At 29.3% G+C, this 21,521-nt stretch overlaps 2 protein-coding genes across 4 annotated transcripts in view; both read left to right on the forward strand.

Annotated features, from left to right (window-relative positions):
- The window catches only part of LOC113364096, a 78,987-nt gene extending 70,003 nt beyond the window's left edge, over window positions 1-8,984 (forward strand). For both annotated transcript variants that reach the window (XM_026606564.1, XM_026606565.1), the window contains exon 2: window positions 8,034-8,984. In XM_026606564.1, the coding sequence (XP_026462349.1) occupies window positions 8,085-8,975 (891 nt within the window). In that variant the 5' untranslated portion in view covers window positions 8,034-8,084 and the 3' untranslated portion in view covers window positions 8,976-8,984. The remainder of the gene's footprint in view (window positions 1-8,033) is intronic.
- The window catches only part of LOC113364094 (trafficking kinesin-binding protein milt), a 135,617-nt gene that overhangs the window by 40,391 nt on the left and 73,705 nt on the right, over window positions 1-21,521 (forward strand). The window contains exon 1 of one of the 2 annotated variants that reach the window (XM_026606560.1): window positions 17,585-17,680. The exons of the other annotated variant lie outside the window; for it this stretch is intronic. The gene's annotated coding sequence lies outside the window, so the exon portion shown is untranslated. Of the gene's footprint in view, window positions 1-17,584; window positions 17,681-21,521 lie in introns of those variants that run through there. 2 annotated transcript variants of the gene reach the window in all.

A 21,521-nucleotide genomic window follows, 5' to 3' on the forward strand; every position in this document is an offset into this window, starting at 1 on the left:
CTGCCATTTAATTGGCACTTCGTCGGGGATTTCGCTCGAGTCGCATTCTCATTTTTTTGACCATCTCATGTGACATTGCAGTCTTTTGGTGACCACCTCCATGACATTTTGCGATGCTACCAGTTTCATTGTAACGAGTTATGGTGCGATAAGCGAAAACTTTATTCACTTTAAGGTGTTTGAGCCCTCGAACAATCGCTGGTTGTGATTTTCCAGCTAAATATAATGTAATCACACTGTTACTTTTGAAATACATTACTGATTTCTTTTTTTCGCGTTCACTGTCGACTAAATACTTTCGTACGCTTATAAACAATAGACTAAACTATCATTTAGCTAACTTACTGACAGTTGGTACACGTGCATCAGCTACGCGAGCTGTTTGAAATTGGTTACACTTCGAGTGCCGGACCCTGTAATTGCATTTTGTCAATTATAATTTCTAAAGAACATTTTTCTTACTAATAATTTAATAAACATTATTGTTTATGTTCAAATCTTAAGCGTATTAATTTGTAAAATCTAGTTCATATGTGCACTATTCAATCTAAGATCAACTAAATATTCTATATCCAATGCCAAACAAATGAATTTTTGATACTTAAAACAAAATTCTAAATCATTTTTTATAAGTAGAAATATTATTTTGTGTTGTTAAATAATTTAGTAAAGTAAACCAAAACGCGGCATGCATAAGTTTAAAAAGATAATGTATATGCAATTTTGGAATAACTGCGTTATTTATTAAACTGAATTAAATAATTTCATCTGCCGACATATACTGTTGACTGTATCTTATATTATTTTAATTTTTGGCACATCTCAGCTGCTTTTCGGCAATAATAATGTAGACATTACATTTTTCTTGTATATTAGATTCTAATATTATCTAGGCTCATAATTTCAGCTAAAATTCAAATTTCAAGTGAATTGACATTTCTAGCAGAGGACAGTTCAAATGTTTTCAATGCCAAACAATGATAAGTGGTTATTTGCTATTTTTGCCATTTATTTCTACAATCTAACTATATTTCTATAATTCAGACAAGCCTAAAAAATTCTTTAACTAACTTCAGAAAGATTTATCAAAATCCGAATAAGCGTTTAGAAGAAGTATCAAATCATACACCAGTACAGAAGAATTTTATATATAAGATATATATATATATATATATATATATATATATATATATATATCTTCTATATATATAAAAATAAGTCGGGTTTTCCTTCCTGACGAAATAACTCCAGAACGCACGAACCGATTTCGACAATTTTGCATTCGTTGGAAAGGTCTCGGGCTCCGCAAGGTTTATTGCTAAGAAAATTAGTGGTGCATGGCATTGTGCCCTAATGCAAATTGCTGGAACTTCACGCACCGTAATTAAAACTTCGAGTAATGACATTAGTGAGAATTATCAGAATTATGCTTGGTTAGGTCAACGAGCAATTCTTGCCGCAAAGAATAATGATGTACATGCACTGAATTTCACCATTCAATCAAAAATTGCTGGCGATTTGGTGACATACCAATGATTCCGACTGGTCTTCCGTTTGACTTCAAACGATTGCAATTTCCAATCGCTTAGTGTTTGCGGGATAAATTTCAAATGGATTATTCATAAAATCATTGTTTTTCACATGGGCAGTTATACGTTACCTGTTCACGAGTTGGAAAACCATCCGCTTTGTTTGTGTTAACGTCAGACCAAAAAACAAAAAATGTGGTTTACCAAAGAGCACTTCAATGAAACGGATAATTTGCGGATTCACTTTCATTTACTTAGAGAAGTTCAATTAAAAAACACTTCATTTTTGTAATCGAAATAAATTCATTACTGTTGTATAATAAAATCAAATTTTTCCTTTTCAAATATAAAACAAACAAAAAATTGCTTCATCTTTCTCACGAAATCATCTGATGGCGAAACGGAGTTCGTCGGGTTTGCTAGTATATATATATATATATTAGGGTGGTCCTTAAAATGGTCATTTTCGAATTTCCTTGCTCCCAGGGCTTCAAATAGTTCCAAATAGATAAAAAACAATTCTCTGAAAGTTTTAGCTCTTAATATTAACGTTTAGATAGAGCGCAATTCAATCAAAGTTTGTATGGAAAAAGCATGGAAAAAATTTTGAAAATTAAAAAAAAAATGTTTTAGGTATAACTTAGCGATAAATTAATGTGTTTTATTTATTCATTTGTTTGCTAAATTACATCTAAAAAACATTTTTAAAATTTTTGAAATTTTTTTAATGCTGTCTCCATACAAAACTTTGATTGAATTGCGCTCTATCTAAACGTTAATATTAAGAGCTAAAACTTTCAGAGAATTGTTTTTTATCTATTTGGAACTATTTGAGCCCCTGGGAGCAAGGAAATTCGAAAATGACCATGTTAAGGACCACCCTAATATATATGTATGTATGTATGTATGTATGTATATTTGTATGTATACATGTATACTTACCTCATATATTTCTTAATAATTTTTCTTTAATTACCTTTATTACCCACGAATTCTGCAAAACAAGATCATTATCTCAAACTTATTTTCAACAATGATTGCTAATTGCTTCCATTTTGTTTCTGACTAATATTTCAACAATAGACTCATGTCGAATTTAAATTACTTAAACAAATATTATTTGCTTCATTAAGATTAAGAGTAATGACGAACCATGCTTGTTTTTCCTAATTTAATTATTATTCATCAAGACGGCTGTACGAGGATTGCGAATTAAGAAATAATTTGAGTTGAGTACAAAAAATCCACAAGTTGCGATACTCACTCGTTTGATGGCGCAGCTATCGCCTTAGCAAGGTTTTCAACCAGGATCGACACGATGTCGATAGCCGTCGTAAAGTGTCGGTTTGCGAATTAAGAAATAATATGAGTTAAGTACAAAAAACGACATTGGAGAAAAAAAATAAAGATTTATACAATTGTATTCAACTTCCACAAGTTGTAATACACACTCGTTTGATGGCGCTGCTATCGCCTTAGCAAGGATTTGAACCAGGATAGACACGATGTCGATAGTCGTCGTAAAGTGTCGGTTTGCAAATTAAGAAATAATATGAGTGAAGTACAAAGAATGACATTGGACAAAAAAATAAAGATTTATACAAATGTATTTGACTTCGACAAGTTGCGATACTCACACGTATGATGGCGCAGCTATCGCCTTAGCAAGGATTTGAACCAGGATCGACACGATGTCGATAGTCGTCGTAAAGTGTCGGTTTGCGAATTAAGAAATAATATGATTGAAGTACAAAAAATGACATTGGAGAAAAAAATAAAGATTTATACAAATGTATTTGACTTCGACAAGTTGCGATACTCACTCGTATGATGGCGCTGCTATCGCCTTAGCAAGTATTTGAACCAGGATCGACACGATGCCGATAGTGATCGTAAAGTGTCGGTTTGCGAATTAAGAAATAATATGAGTTAAGTACAAAAAATGACATTGGAGAAAAAAATATAGATCTATACAAATGTATTCGGCTTCCACAAGTTGCGATACTCAATCGTATGATGGCGCAGCTATCGCCTTAGCAAGGTTTTGAACCAGGATCGATACGATGTCGATAGTGGTCGTAAAGTGTCGGTTTGCGAATTAAGAAATAATATGAGTTAAGTACAAAAAATGACATTGGAGAAAAAAATATAGATTTATATAAATGTATTCGACTTCCACAAGTTGCGATACTCACTCGTATGATGGCGCAGCTATCGCCTTAGCAAGGTTTTGCACCAAGATCGACACGATGTCGATAGTCGTCGCAAAGTGTCGGTTTCCTCGATTTTTTTCTTGTTATTGTAAATGAAATGTATGCTTATGCAATTATTTTTCTCACTTTTATTATTTTTAAAGGTAAAAGTTTGTTATAAAATGATTTCTTGCCTAATGAGATAACCACAAGAGAATAATTAGAAACATCTTTCTAACCTCAATTATCCATTCTGCAATTTTCTCACCATTTTGTTTCGTTCTTTATGTAACGTTTTTAATTATGTGGTTCTTTATGTAAAATATGCTAATTATAACATAATTATCATAATATATATCTTATATGTAAAATTCTTCTGTATGGGTGTATGGTTTGATACTTCTCCTAAACGGTTATTCGGGTTTTGATAAATCTTTTTAGAGTTTGTCAAAGGAAATTTCTAAGATTTAATGAACGATAAAACTATAGTAATATTGTAGAAATAAATGGCAAAAATTACAAAAAAACACTTATCATTCAACATTTGAACTGTCATCTGCTAGAAATGTCAATTAACTGTAATTAGCTAGAAATTTGAATTTAGCTGTAATTATGAGCCTAGATAATATTAAAATATAATATGCAATAAAAATGTAATGTCTACATTATTATTGTCAAAAAGCAGCTGAGATGTGCCAGAAATTGAAATATTATAAGATACAGTCAACACTATATGTTGGCAGATGAAATTATATAATTCAGTTTAATAAATAACGCAACAAGTCCAAAATTGCATATACATTATTTTTTTAAACTTATGCATGTCACATTTTGGTTTACTTTACTAAATTATTTAACAATAAAGAATATTTCTACTTATTAAAAAATGATTTAGAATTTTGTTTCATGTGTCAAAAAAATATTTGTTAAACATAATCTGTCAAAACCATTTGACATTTGACGTATGAGTTGCCCTCTGTATCTTATATTATTTTTCTTCTCTGTTTCTTCTTAAATTTCGCTACTATGAAAAATTTTAAATTAATAATGTAATGTTTCTACGCGGTTTTGAAATAATTTCTCACCGTTTGCACAATCTGCGTTTTGCAGACAAAGCAATGGTGCGTCGACCCGGCACTAAAATGTACCGGGTCGTCGTGTTGTTCTGCTGAGGTGTGAAATTGCAGTCGAATTTTATAAAATAATTTTAAAGTCAGTATCTATTATATGTATAATAGAATATTAATAAATTAAATTAAAATTAAATCTCTGGATTAGCACAAATTTTTCAAAAGTAAAACTGTCCAAATCGGTTCAAGAAGATTTTCATGCGCCACATTTGTTGCCTTTTTACTATATCTGTTTACATTTTTGGTTGCTCTTTCTCAGTGCGCCTCCTCTGTCTTTTTTTCAGTTCCCTGAATTTTTTTGCGTAGAAAAATGGGTATTCTACTCTGCCCTAGTCTTTTTAAGAAGTTTTATACCATCATGGGACAAATATTATTTTTCCAATACGAGTCCACCCCAGTTTCCTACATGCAATATACATTCTTTTTAGTATGCCCATTCATTATATATTATGTGAATTTTACCTCAGAGTCCGTGTCTCTGTTCTTTGCGGAGCAGCCATACTTTCAATAATTATCAAAGTTATAATACATTTTTTTTTATTTTTTCTTAAACACTAATTATTACCTCGACTTCCTCCATACGTGACTTGCTTCGCGATTTGTTTCATCGGTTGTAATAATGTTTCTCTAATAACGGATTTTTTTTATATTTCTTAATGATAATATAAAAACAATAAAGAACGATAATTAAATAACTGCACAAACAATTGGCGTCGACTATAAATAATAAACAAACGTAGTGAAACTGACCTTAAATAAAATTTCATTATCGTTTGTAGGTTAAGATTCATGGATTAAGGTCTGATTTATATTTAAATTCTTGATTTTTTTCATAAGGTTTTTTAAGTTTTTAATCTGTAATGTAATCATGGATTTTATTCTCATGCACATACAACAATGTAAGTTTTGAAAATTTGTGAAATATAAGTTATTGAGTTTTAGAACCTGTTTCTACTCTTCATTAGTTTTCTACTATTTGAACTTCGATTTTTCATTCAATTTTTTTTTCTCATTTTTACTTTTTTTCTGCATTTTTTCTTCTCTTTCTTTTCCATATCACTTCTTCTTTATCCTTTTCTCTTTCTACAATTTTCACTTTATTCTTCATTTGTCTTCTATTCTCTTTATATTTTTTATATTACGGTCGTTATCTTCATTATTCTCTTTTTCTTTCTTTCTACTTCCTGTTTCTTTCATTTTTATCTTCATTTCTTCGTCATTTTTATTTTCATTTATGTCTTTTTCCTTCTTTTTACTTCCTGTTTCCTTCATTTTTATCTTCATTTATTCATCTTTATTTTTATTTTTGTCTTTTTTATTCTTTCTACTTCCTGTTTCCTTCATATTTTTATATCACTGATTTTATCTTCTTCTTTTCATTTATTCTATTTATTTTTCGCGTTTTCTTTCTTTTTTCTTCTTTTCTCTTCATATATTATACTTATTGCCGTCCTTATCTTTTCCTTTTTTCTCTATTTTTTCTGCTCTTTTTTTTAGATATACATGCTCGTATATATAACTTTTCTTTTCTTTCTACTTTTTTCTTCTTTTCATTCATCGTGCCACAAAGTTCCCGTACTCCTCCGAAACGGCTTTACCGATTTCTACTAAATTTTATACGCGTATTCATTAGGTCTGAGAATCAGTAACTATCTACTTTTCATAAGTGATAAGGAATGTTCACCCTTAATTTTTATTAATTTTTGGACAAAATGCTTTGTTTTAATTTTTTTATAGATTTGCATTCAAAAATACATTCAACTCTGATTTTTTACTTTTTTATCACCAAGGCCTATTTTTCTATAGCCATTTAAGTAAATCAACTAGTAATTCCTAGTAATATTTGATCTTGAAGAAAAGATTTAAATTTTACTTCGAAATTCAATTTATTTTTATCAAAGGTTGTCCACACCTAACTTCGGAAAACTCCTTATTTTTGGACCAATTTTATTTATTTTAATTTTCTATAATTCGAAATTGAAAAATACATAGAACTCTTTTTACTTCGAAAAACTATTTATTTTCATCATCGGTTATCCACCCCTATTTTTTTTATGGCAAAACGATGTTTACCGGGTCAGCTAGTATATGCATATATTACAGAAGACAGGTTCATGATTTATTGATTATCAAGTATTTAAAGTTTGTTCTTCATTACTATCAATATTTCATCTCATTTCTTCTCATTTCTTCTCATTTTTTCATCTTTTATTTTATATCTTTTATCTTTTTATTTTTTGTCTCTCTTTCTCCATCTTTACAAACTTTTCAACATCTTCTCTTTTTTCATCTGTCCTTCTCTATCTTATATCTTTTCAATCTATCTCCCTCACTCTCTCTTTTTGTATATATCCTTGTCCTTTTCTATCATTTCCACGCCATTTTAATTTATTCTATTTATTTTTCTCGTGTAATAAACAAGAAATTGTTACATGAATTGTTTTTATTATATAACAATTGTTTCGTTTCGAAATGAAATAATTATAATAAATATATACGCACATATATAATATATTATTGTTAAAGAAAATAGATTTATGGATAGATATGATGAAATCATTTTTCTTAAATAATTTGCATAAGACGTAATGATTATTTGTGCTCATTTTATTTATTTCTACCAGCCTGTGGTAATTAGTTTTAACTAATGTTATCTTATTTTTTAATCTTATCTTGTTTTTATAAAAAATATTTTTAACTAATCTTATTTGATTATTTGTGGATTAATTAATTTTAAGTGATTTTATTCATCTATTTGCTTATAATTTAATAAAATAAGATTTTTGCTATTTTTTTATTCTCACAAGCCTATGATAATTATTTTTAGTACACAAAAGACAAAAATTTCAAAAATAATTACAATAGCAATTTAAAAATTAATTACAATAGCAATTAAAAAATTAATCACAAGAGCAGCATCAAGAGTCTTGGTACTGATATTGTAATTAATTTTTTAATCTTATCGAATTTATTCATAATCATTCGAAACCTTTCTTCGTAGTAAACACTTGATTCAGAATCGTAAATATCTTTCTTATAAAATTCATAAATTCTTGGACCCTACGACTCTTTGTTTTGGAGAAATTTGACCTAAAATTACCAGCAGTACCTAAAATCGTCCATTAGAGCCAAAAAATAGTCTCAATCATCTTTTATCTAAATAAATCCTTTATCTTCTTCAGTTATCTGAACATTAAATTAGTGATCATGTGAAACTAAAAGAATTGTGTGAAATGGACAAAAATAATCACGAGGATCATGAACGCCTTAAAAGTACCCAATTAGGAAACAGGAAAAAACAAAATTTAAAGTTAAGTGAGAACCTGCATAAGGATTTACCAGATTCATCAGAAATCAAGGTCAACAGTGAAAATTTGGAGGAAATCTGGCAATCGCCAACACTGGATTATAACTTTTGTGCTGAAATTGAGGAGGATAAGTCTAAAATTGACGGTGATGTAGCTGATTTTAGTAGCCCTGGATTGGGTAACCAGTATTCAGGTGTTGATTCATCTCTTGGTTTATCTACATCTTCAAAAATAAGCGTAAATTTAGACGAAACTGCCATTGGTTTGTCTGCCATTGGAGAAGAATCTACTTCTGCAGACACACGGTCACAAGACGAGGTGTTTTTCAGTCTTGGTTCAAGTTTGGCATCATCTACGCCAAACAAGGTTACACAAGATATATCCAGGACCCCAAAATCAGCGCATGGTTTTACCCAAAACCTGTATTGTGCTAATTTGGACACTGCCGGTATACCAATTAAGTTTTCCCCAGGAGTATCTAGACAACCAACAGACTTCCAATCCAATATCGACCTTCTATCTGAAGACTATCCTCATCCAGGAGTTTCAACCAAATTCTCACCGACCAAGCCTCAAGAATTTGGAAAGGTCGAGACATACCTGGATTCTGGTGTTGATCAGGAAGCAGGATCTGGTGCCAAAAGCGAGGAAGTGCAAGGTTGGATTGAAATTTTAAGTGAGGACTATTGCAAAGAGTGCTACGGAGAGTATCCTGACTTTTTGTACCATATTGCCAGGAACAAGTATGGTGCTTTGTACTTCAGAGTCATCAGGAATCTGCTGCTGAACAAAGGTAAGGGAGGAGATGGCAGATAATTTAGTATTTGTTGTAACGCATATAGTAATTAGAGGAAGTGATTAACCAGAAATAGATTATTTACTATTTAGAGATTAGTTAGGGTTCTATCCAAATGTGTCAACTTTTGACACGCTGTTGCACAAATCTCTAATAATTATTTCCAACATGATCTCATCTTATTCAAATCCATAAGTATCTTCAAAATTTATTCAAATATATTTCCAAAAACGTTCTAATGTAACATTTGCATGCGTGACGTCCGAAAATGTATATTTCAATTAGTGTTAATTACTAAAACAAACACCAGGGTGCTCCACTCTTACACTATTGTATAACACTTCTTCTACGTCTTCTTTAATGGGGGCACATTAATTGAGTAAAATTAAATTTAGGCCCCCGAACAGAATAATATACAAACTGAGGATAAAGAATAATCTAGAGCAGTGTTGTCCAACGTGGGGCTCACAGGGGGGAATTTAGATTTATCATTTATTGTTAAGGAAATAAAACTGTTTTAAAGGCTGCGGTATGAAGGCAAATTTTTGTATAAATGTTGAAGCGAAGGGCATATCCAAAACGGATCTGTAAAACAACACAAAATATGGGGAAACACTAAAAAATATCAAATTTACTATCTTGGAAACAAAACCATTTTTAATGTTAGCAATTTTATATTGGAGCAATATTCTTTTTTCTGAATGTTAAATTGGGTGCATATCTAATAAAAAAGTTTGGGAAACACTACAATACAAAAGGTTGAGAAACACTGACAAATATTAAACTTACCATTTATATTTTTTTAGGAAACAAAACCATTTTTAATAGTAGCAATTTTACATTGGAGCAAAAGTCTTTTTTCGAAATGTTAAATATTGGTTGCATGACTGAACAAAGTTTGGGAAACACTACACTACAATACAAAAGGTTGAGAAACACAAACAAATTTCAAATTGGCATCGTTTAAATTAAATATTGAACTAAAAATTCATATTTTTAGGGAAAAACCATATTTAAAGGTATCTGTTTTTTATGGTTTTTATTTTATTAAAATGTTGGATAAATATAAATAAATTAATTGATTAGTTTTGTATAAAATTTTACAATTTTAGTATTTGTTGCTAAAGTATAGTATCTGCAACATACAACATACAATATTACTTAAGTTATTATACATATTTTAAATGAATTATTTTGTCAAATCCTGTTCATATATGCACTATTCAATCTACGATCAACTAACAGAATATTTCATATCCAAAGCCAAACAAAAAAAATTTTGACACAAGGAAACTTCTAATTAATTTTTTAAATAAGTAAAATTTTTTGTGCTTATATTTAAAAGTAAGGCAAAACACCACTGCATTAGTTAAAAAAATAATCTATCAAATTGAATTTAATTCATCTGCCAAACACATATACTGTATCTTATATTTTTTTAATTTCTGGCATTTCTCATCTGCTTTTCGGCTATAATAATGTAGACATTACATTTTTCTTATTCACAATCATAAATATATTATATTTTAATATTGTCTTAGCCTATAAATGAATAGAAATGTTTGGCAAAGGACAGTCTTCAATTGTTTTTAATGTCAAACAATACCTCAAATATTTTCAATGTCAATCAATGATAAGCGTTTTTTTGCAAGTTTCTTCAATTATTTCTACAATCTAACTATATTTCTATAAATCAAAAAATCATAAAAAAATCCCTTCACAAACTTCAGGCAGATTTATCAAAATCCGAATAATCGTTTAGGAGGAGAATCCCTACATACATCATTATAGAAGAATTATATATATATATATATATATATATATATATAATATATATATATTTAATTTAAAGTGTAATTGAATTTAAAATTGCAGTAAAAGTGAATCTCTCGAATCGGAAAGACTCTCATGACTTACAACCATTATAAAATTAGAACGACAATTAAAATCAGAAAAAGTAGAAAATGGCGAAATTAGAAAATAATCTAAATGAATTAAATAAACTATTTTCTGCTTATAATTTAAAACAAAAACTGTGTCTTTACAATTCAACAAAAATTCTTTCTGTTGGTGTCCCATTTATAAAACCTATAAATAAGAGATACAGGTCAGTTCGTTCTGAAAATCGATAGAAACAGGGAGGTACTGGTCGTTAAAAAACTAATTAGGCCAAAGAATTTAATGAAACTAATTAAGGGATGTAAGGGATCGTGTTTAAAGGCAAATTTGCTGGAGAATTATATTTTTACGGAAAACTGATTTTTTAAAAAAAAAACTTGTGCAAGTTTTGAAAAAACAAATATATTTTTGACGGAATTTGTAAATTTTTTTAATATCTGATAATATAAATGTCATATGTCTAATGTTCATTTTTGACCGCCAATGGCATTGTTTTTTTTTTTTGTTAGATCTCTGGAGACGCTGGTTGCCTTTACAAAATTTCACCAGTTGTTCGTCAATACAAGTAAATTGTTTTTTGAATTATTAAAATCGGTCGCTCCGTTCTCTTAAAAACTAAAATACCAATTATGGCACTTTTTGCCCCGTACTTCGATTTTTCAAGAGGATGTCGGTTCATTTTTTTTTTTGTGAAAATGTACATTAAACATTTTGCACTAATCTGTTAATTATAAAAAAACGGCTTGGCGATAGTCTCAAAAACTAGCCATCAAGAGTACTTATCGAGTTTCATCAATACATTTTTTTGGCCGTTATTGAGAAAACATCAACGAAAGGTCCAAAATTGTCTCACATACACACGCATACTTTTTCAAATTTTGGTCTCAACGATTCAGAATGACTTGAATTTTTCTTTCAGGAAATCAAACAAATAATAATGATAATATATATCGATATCATCAATCTAAATATCGATGTCGATGCCGTGACGAAAGAGGAGAAAACGGTCGCCGGCGGAATAAAATTTTGATGCTTAATCTCCTTGCTCACAACTCCATGACAAAACAATTTATACACTTAATCATATCTTTATATATATATATATATATATATATATATATATATATATATATATATAATATGTATATCGATGACCCATACATCGATATCAACCCAATTATCGTGATCGATTACATTGTGCGAATAAATTATGACTTTCTAGCAATTCGTTTTATTTATCGCACTTGTTACTCGTTTTTAATTATCTAACTCAATAATAATAATAATAGTAATCAAAATATTCTTGAATTAGTGGGATTAAATGTCAATAAAGATAAGATAAGATAAGATTAAGCGCCGTACGTAAAACGTAATATCGATAAGGTTGTATTACCGCCATGTGACTTATTTTTAGAAACGATTATGGAAAATTAGTTGATGAATAAACAAAGTGTAAGTGGCATTTTACCTTAAGGAAAATAATCAACTTTAATGTAATGACAAATCGAAAATCTATAAAAAAATGAGATTTAGCTGTTTAGATTATTTCAACTTAACCGTAAGGTAAGTTCTAGTAATCGCCCAAAAATCGAAAATGAAATTTTTTTCATACGTTTTCAGAGGTTTCTGAACATTTTGACATATCTTGTAAAAATTGATATACATACGTGTGTGTGTTCGGATACAAATTTTCGTCGAAGATTTCGGGCGCACAGATAAACCGATTTGAAGGGTTCAAATAACATTCTATTCCTATTATAGGAAGACGTGCTGATTAGTTTTTGGCAAAGGCTCATCTAGCCCTTTCGAAGACACGGGGCAAAAAGTGACAAAAATCGTAATTCAGATTTTTGGGATAACGGAACATCCGATTTGGATCGATTTAGTCCGATTTGAATGATTCAAAGTGCATTTTATTTGTATTGACGAAATGAAGAAATGATTTTTAAGAAGACAGGTCTAGCGTCTTAGTAAGGACATGTTTTCCGTTTCGAATTAACTTATATATAAAATTCATAAAACACTGTTTTTTTGGAGTCTCGAATCCTTTCCAAGGTAGAGACCAATAATAATATTGAATTCTTCGAAAATGTTTGCACATCTTTACGTTTCAGTGCTTTCTGAACATTTTAGCATAGTTTAAAAAACTGGATGTGTGTGTGTGTTCGGATACAAATTCTTGTAGACGATTTCGGGAACTTTTTATTTATCTTTACGTTTCAAAATCTTCTGAACATTTGGCATACGTTAGAAAAAATGGATGTATGTGTGTGTGTATGCGTGTATGTGTGTGTGTGCGGATACAAATTTTCATTGACGATTTCGGGAACACCGATCAATCGATTTGAATATTCAAAAAACATTCGATTTGTATTGATAAGGTGACGTGCTGATTAGATTTTGGACAAGGCAGGTCTAGCCGTTCCGAAGATACGGGGCAAAAAGTTCCAAAAACGGTAACTCAGTGTTTAAGAGAACGGAGCGCCCGGTTTTAATAATTCAAAAAATATTTTACTTGTATTGACGAAATTAAGAAGTGATTAATTTTTTGGGAAGGCAGGTCTAGCAGTTTCGGGGATTGAGTAAAAAAAAGTAAAAAAATGCCATTTGGCGGCCAAACATGATCATTACACATTGGCAAAGGCTCATATAGCCCTTTCGAAGACACGGGACAAAAAATGACAAAAATCGTAATTCAGATTTTTGGGATAACGGAACATCTGATTTGGATCGATTTGGTCCGATTTGAATGATTCAAGTGCATTTTATTTGTATTGACGAAATGAAGAAATGATTTTTAAGAAGACAGGTCTAGTGATTTCGGAGATCCAATGAAAAAAGTAAAATAAGCTATTTGATGGACAAAAATTATCATTAGACATCAAATTATTAGGTATTTTATATGTACTTTAATACTAAAAACAAACTTTGTTCCCATTTCTATGGGTTCCGTATCAATGACTCTGAAATAGCTTTGCAGCGCGAATGCTTTAAAAAAGTTCGAAATTTCCAAAATATTTCAAAGTATAAAAAAAATTTTTTTTTTTAAAAAAAGTTCTTTATTCCTTAAATTTCAAAATTTAAAAAAATTTTTTTTTTTCAAGATATAAATTTTTTTTAATCTTTTTTAAAAATTTAATTTTTGGTTCGGAAAGTTCCAGTAATTTGCCTTAATGTACAATGCTTTATACCACTAGTTAAAACTTTGAATTGCGATAGAGTTCCTGGTCATAATGATCACACTAAAATACTGGTGACCTTCATTAAGTACTTTATATATGAATATAAATTGAAGTTTTCGAATATACTCCGTGTAATAAAATAAATATGTAATATTTAAACCATTTATCGACAATATCTAATAAAAATATTCAATTTCTTGCATATATGATAATTTACAATAGCTTCTCAAATCATTATGCGTTAAAGTAAACTAGTTGGTATTGGTATTTTGCATTGAGGCAAGTTACATGAACTTTCCGACATGTGTCAATAATCGACTTAATCAATAAAAAAAAATTAATTTATGAGTGATTAAATGTATTCCTAGTGGATTTATTGCACATCATTGAAAACGAACGAACACGTTAACTCGGAGTATATTCTAAAAGCAAATTTTCAAAAAACAACAATTTTTATAATTGAACCAGTTTCGGTAGGACTTTAATAGTTTAGTATGTTCATTAAGACCAAGGAAATCGCCTAATTTTAATTTTAACAAACGCCAAAAAACTACTCATTATTTTTCAAAGTTTGAAATTTTTTTAAAATTAAACTACTTGTCGGTTATAAAATTAAACTTACATAAAAATCGGCTTAATTTTTTTTCAACAGTTAATTACAAGAAAACGGCTTGGTAGATTTTCAACTAAAGCTAATCAGTATCATTCCCAACTAATATCTTTCAAACAGTTTTTGATTTTTAAAATGAATTCAGAATTGACCTTGATCATTTATTTAACATTTTGTACATTTAAATGTTGGTACCATTGGTATTAGTGATATTAATATAATTTCGCAAACACTAACATAAGTATGAAACATATTTGATTATTTGATAATTATAATGTAATCCAATTAGTAATAATTTGATTACTTTAATATATTATATAAATTTTAATTCTACTAAATGTAATTCGATCTATTATTATTCCATGGAATTTTAATCTAAATATACACTTGGCTCGACCGTGGCATAATGAACTAGTCATTTCTTTCCGAGACTATAAATAACCAATCAGACTAATTTCAACTTGTAATCACCACGATAACAACAGCTGTCCGAGACTACCAAGTCCGAGAAAATAAAGAAAAAAATCGAAAAATCGGGAAACATTTTATTTCGGTGTAGATAAAGATCTTAAGAAATTAACTTTAAGCGCGATCTATTAATAGATCGTGACAACAAACAGAGTTTTTTGTTTGTTTTGTGGGTTTGGTTCATCGCTAACGCACGAAAATAATCAATTTAGCACGTGACAGGTTAGGGCGCAGTCACATGGAAAACTTCAATCGTAGCACGTGACATGTTAGGGCGTAGTCACATCGGAAACGTTTGATTTAATGGTTTTTAGAAAAGTTGCAAGACCTAATTGGTTATGGTGTAGTCACACAAAAATGTATAAACTTTGGTGTGACGCAGAAAAAACCACAGGAATGTTTTGATAGGCGCAATTTGATTATATATTTTTTTATGTCAGATCACTTGCCAGGTTAGGCAAATCGTTTGATTTGATAAATTTTTAAATTTCCGAAGAAGTTTGTTTTCATCAAAAAATTCGATTTGCTAATTTTACGTTTTCTCGACGTTTCAAGTAATTCTGAATCGAATGAGACCAAATTCGGAAAAAGTATTTGTGTGCGTATGAAAGTAGTGTGTGTCAAAAACGGCTGGATCGATTTCAAAAATTTAAAAGCCATTCAATGTATCGCGATGAGGACTAGGGTGTTTGAGTTTTGACGAAAATCGTGCGCTTAAATTCTTTACTCTTTTTGGAAAACTGATTTTTTAATTATAAGATACATGTATTTTAAACGTTAAATATTTTTATTATATATTTTTGTGAAGACATATTTATGATTTAGTTGAAACTGTATTTTATATGTGTATATTTCATTCTTATTACATTTATTCACTTATATGTCCATAAACAAGTACAAATAGACCGCAAACATGGCCGTTTTGATATTATCTCAATTTTAATTGTTTCAGCATATCATAGAGGGCCACCAACCGTAGCCCGTAAATTTACCCTTAGGTTTCATTCTAGATAAGATTTATATGAATATATAATATATAAAAGATGAACCTGATTATTTTGAATAAATGAAATGAGAAAAAAATATACGCGTAAAAATATAATAGCAACAAAATTACAAATATGTTTTTAAAAAAATATATAATAAGAAAAAGTTAAGCGTTTAAAGTACGTATACTATAAATAGAAACCTTCATTTTAATAAATTATTTTTAATTAATTCCAAGCACAATACCACAATTTATAAAGTTTACTCCCCATGGATATGTCATGATAACACATTCGTGAAGTTAGGTTTTATGTATCAAACACTAACCACGCAGCAAATAAATAGCATTCTGACAGATTATATTTATCAATTTATATGAAGAAACGCGCCTAACATAGCGTTGCCATAACAATGGTCTATTTTATCGGAGAATTGGTCCCTGATCGTCGTAAGATAAGAAAGCAAGCTTATCAGATTTAAAAATAATAAATAATAAATGTGGCAGTACTAAATTAATAAATAACATTACAAGTGCGTATAAGATAAAAGAGAATAGATATATAAATCAATTATAAAGTATATAAATCAGTATTATATACTTTTGATAATAAATTATTAATAATTTAAGAAATGTTGAGAGTACTATAAAAATAAACCTGTAATCTACACTTGCAACAGTTCGTGGCGCCACTATGGAGTACGGACACAATTAAAATTAATATAATGACAAAGCGGCTGTGTTTACCACATATTTATACTTATTTTATCTATTCCTTTACATAAACTTCTCCTTACTTCCTTATCTTCATATAACAATTCCATAAAACACAAATCAATAACAAAAACTTTCACCCCTAAATTCAAATTCAAATTTCGCGCCACTCGTCTCGTGTGCACAACTTCACTTCGCATCGGTCAACACTCATTCGACATTGACAGCTCGCGACTGTCAGAACAAAAAGCCGTGATAAAAAATATAATAGATAATTGTAATAATATTATAAATAATCTGAAAAAATCATTCTCTCTTAAAAACTTTAATTTTTGGTACGGAAAGTTTCAGGAATTTGCTTTAGGGCACGATACTATGCACCACTAGTTTATATTTACGTTCACATTTACATTAACGTTGTTAAATTTATATTTATATGTTTGTTTTTTAAGTAATTTTCACCTCAATTTTATAAACTGCTCTCCTTACTCCATTAAATACAAATTCAGGTTCATAAAATACAAATCAATAACAAAAACTTTCACCCCTAAATTCAAATTCAAATTTCGCGCCACTCGTTTCATGTGTACAACTTCACTTCGCATCGGTCAACACCGAAACCACTCATTCGACTTTGACAGCTCGCGACTGTCAGAACTAAAAGCCGTGCTGAAAAATAATGTAAAAAAGTGTAATAAAATAATAAAAAAATACAAATAATACGTTAAATGATATGTATATTTAAATAAATGGATGGTGTAGTTAAATTAATCAAAGTTTCACTAGTGATTAATCCAATGTGCGAAATGTTTTGTGGGATTCTTACAAGAAGCTTGTGTGATATGTCACGTTTTTAGTTTGCATGAGGTATTGTTATTTTTATTTCTTACTTATTTAATTATTGATTTTATTTTATTTTATATGTTTTCAGCAGCTTTTAATGTGTTTTTATTTCTATGTGTGCACCGGTCTCGTGACTTATTCGAAGGCTTGTTGTTTTTATGTGTTTGTGCATTTGCAAAAAAGATTAAAGGTCAAATTAGTAATTTACTTTTGATAGCGATTGGGAATTTGTGTATCTCAGCAAATATATATATATATATATATATTATATATATACTAGGTGACCCGACAAGACTTTGTCTTGTACCCACGTCTACAATTCAAAAGTTCCAAATTTTTTAAAATCCTATCATATACTTTTTAATATACTATTTGTTGTTCTGTTTTTGTTATTCATTTATGATTTTATTATAAGCAGTATAAGAAATTCAGAAAAAAATAATATAGTATCTGTAGTAAAAGAACAAATTCACACTTGATTTTACCACACAACATAATTGCTTCAATAATTTAGTCTGTTATTTTCTTAATCTCGTACAATATATTAGTTGCTTTTTGGCAATTATCTAAAGTACATTTTTCTTACTAATAATGCAATAAACATTATTGTTTATGTTCAAATCTTAAGCGAATTAATTTGTAAAATTTAGTTCATATGTGCACTATTCAATCTATGATCAACTAACTAAATATTCCATATCCAATGCCAAACAAATGAATTTTTGACACATGAAACAAAATTCTAAATCATTTTTTTAATAAGTAGAAATATTTTTTTGTGTTTATAAATAATTTAGTAAAGTAAACCAAAATGAGACACGCACAAGTTTAAAAAAAAAATGTATATGCATTTTTGGACTTATTGCGTTATTTATTAAACTGAATTATACAGTTTCATCTGCCAAACATATACTGTTGACTGTATCTAATATCATTTTAATTTCTGGCACATCTCAGCTGCTCTTCGGCAATAATAATGTAGACATTACATTTTTCTCGTTTATTACATTCTAATATTATCTAGGCTCATAATGTCAGCTAAATGCAAATTTCAAGTGAATTGATATTTCTAGAAGATGGCAGTTCAAATGTTTACAATGTCAAACAATGATAAGTGTTTTGTTTGTAATTTTTTCCATTTATTTCTACAATATTACTATAATTTTATCGTTCATTAAATCTTAAACATTTTCTTTGACAAACTCTAGAAAGAATGATCAAAATTCTAATAACCGTTTAGGAGAAGTATCAAATCATACACCCGTACAAAAGAATTTTATATGTAAGATAATATCTTTAAGCAAATTCAGGATCTTAATTTAAATAATCTAAATAGAAAATGTATAATAAATACCAATGAGTATAAATAAATAATCTATAAACGCATTCAGAACTTATTAAATCAAATTTAAATATAAATCATTTAATATTTATGTATTCCATAATTAATTTTGACTATATTTTAGTCCACTGGCAGCTTCAGAATTTTTTTACATTATTAAGTTTTATTTTTGGATAAGCTTGCTCACTCATCTTACTTCACGTTTAAAATAAGATGAGGGGGCGTCCATTAATCACGTGAGCAAGGTTTTAAGGATTTTTAGACCACCCCTCTTCTTTGCTGATACATGGCGATATACAAAATTCATTCCGCCTCTCCCCCCAAACATCATGTGTATTTTTAGTTACGTGATAAAACTGTAAATTTTTTTATTTTTATTTAAATGTTTGAATTTAAAAAAAAAAAATCAAATAAAAAATAAATACACGTTATATCTTACTATACCTCTCCCTCTCCGTGATTTTTTGACACCCCCCCCCTCCTTCTCGATAAAAACCTCACGTGATTAATGGACGCCCCCTGAGATGTTTTTCTCCATCGTGTGTGTGTTTGTATGCGTGGGTATGTTTTGTATGTGTGTGTTTGTTTTGTTTGTCTACAATTTTTGTCCACGTTTTCGGGCGCACGGATCAACCAATTTTCGGTTAAAAAACATTCGATTCCTATTGATAAGGACATGTGGTGATTGATTTTTTTGGCAAAGACAGGTCCAGCCGTTTCGGAGATAAATATGCAAAAAATGCTAGTTTTTGAGAGAACATAGCATCCGATTTGAATGATTCAAAATTTTAATTTAATTTTTATTTAATTTTCAAAAATATTTTTTTGCTTATCGAAAGTAATTCGGATTTTAATTTTAATTCTAGCTAAAGTTCTAAAGTCTCACTTATATACTTCAAATAATTTTAACTTTTCACTTTTCTATAATTCTTATAAAATATTATACAATATCCTTCATTTTGAATTCCATTGATTAAGTATTGTTTATTTACTTATCTGTAAACATATATAACTTACAGTATTTATAATAATCTATTCGAAAACATTTAATATTCCTCGAATTTTTCATTACGTTACGGGAAGTTCCAGCAATTTGCCTTAAGGCACGATGCCATACACCACTAGTTCATTGAAACATTGATTTGACAGTATTACAATTTTATTATTAATAATAAAATAACGCAAATCATAATCAATTCAGGTTTTTACGTTCATGCAAACACTAATAGAATTACATTACAACAAAAACCATCAGAATGTTCAAGGTAACATATTCCGTTTATTTTTTGTTTTGTAGATTTCTCTTATTTATTTATTTCTATTTCTATTATTGTTAAAAATAACACAAATGTACATTAGAATAAGATTTCACACATTTTTTTCCAATTTCTTTTGTCCAATCTTATTTTTTTAACGAGACTATTAACGGCTCAAAGTGAGAACTATCCGTTTTCTTCTCACCGTTAATGCAAACAATACCTCTCATGAGATTCTGATTAGAATAAGCGAGATTTTTCTAATTAGATAACGCATTTAATTAGATAATTAGATAATATACGCCGGATGTACTTTTCAAAGAATACGACATCTTAATGGACAAAATTCACACGCGGATTAAATTTTTTACTAAATGGTCTTGTTGAGGATGATAAATGTTTTTTTTTTGCTTGCTTGCTCTCTTATCTCACTCTACTCGCTTTAATAATTAGATAAAGTGTTAAGTATAAAAGTGACTTAAAATAAATCGTACAGTAGACGACATAATTTCAACATACCCAATACAATCGACTTATTTTGTTCTTTATCTTTCTCTTTTTCTATCTTTCTCTTTCTGTTTATCTTTCTTTCTTTTTTCTTTTCATCTTTCTTTCTCTCTTTTTATCTTTCTTTCTCTCTTTTCATCTTTCTTTCTCTCTTTTCATCTTTCTTTCTCTCTTTTCATCTTTTCTTTTCTTTTCTTTTCATCTTTCCTTCTCGCTTTTCATCTTTCCTTCTCGCTTTTCATCATTCCTTCTCGTTTTTCATCATTCTTTCTTTCCTTTTATCTTCTTCACTCTCTTTTTATCTTTCTCTCTCACTCTGTTCATTTTTCTCACTCTACTCGCTTAAGATAATTAGTTCTTAAAATGTTAAGTACAAAAGTAACTTAAAATTAGTCGAAAGTGGCATACCTTTGCCAAAAACTAATCAGCACGTCTCCTTATCAATAGGAATCGAATGTTTTCTGAATAATTCAAATCGATTGAACCGTGTTTCCGAAATCGTCGACGAAAATTTGTATCCGCACACATGCACACACACACATACATCCATTGTTTCTAAGTATGCCAAAATGTTCATAAACCTCCGAAACGTAAAGATATATAACAATTTCCATTTTCGATTTTTTTGCGATTACTATAACTTACCCTACGGGAAGTTAAAAAATAAAAAAAATACGAACTAGCTGTAAGTGGAATTCTGTCTTAAGGCAATTAGGGCATCGTGCCTTAAGGCAAATTGCTGGAACTTCCCGTACCAAAA

Source organism: Ctenocephalides felis, unplaced genomic scaffold (assembly GCF_003426905.1).
Source record: "Ctenocephalides felis isolate EL2017-DRISC unplaced genomic scaffold, ASM342690v1 CF-g0.4_SCAFFOLD_00845, whole genome shotgun sequence".
NCBI classification, from domain to species: Eukaryota; Metazoa; Arthropoda; class Insecta; order Siphonaptera; family Pulicidae; genus Ctenocephalides; species Ctenocephalides felis.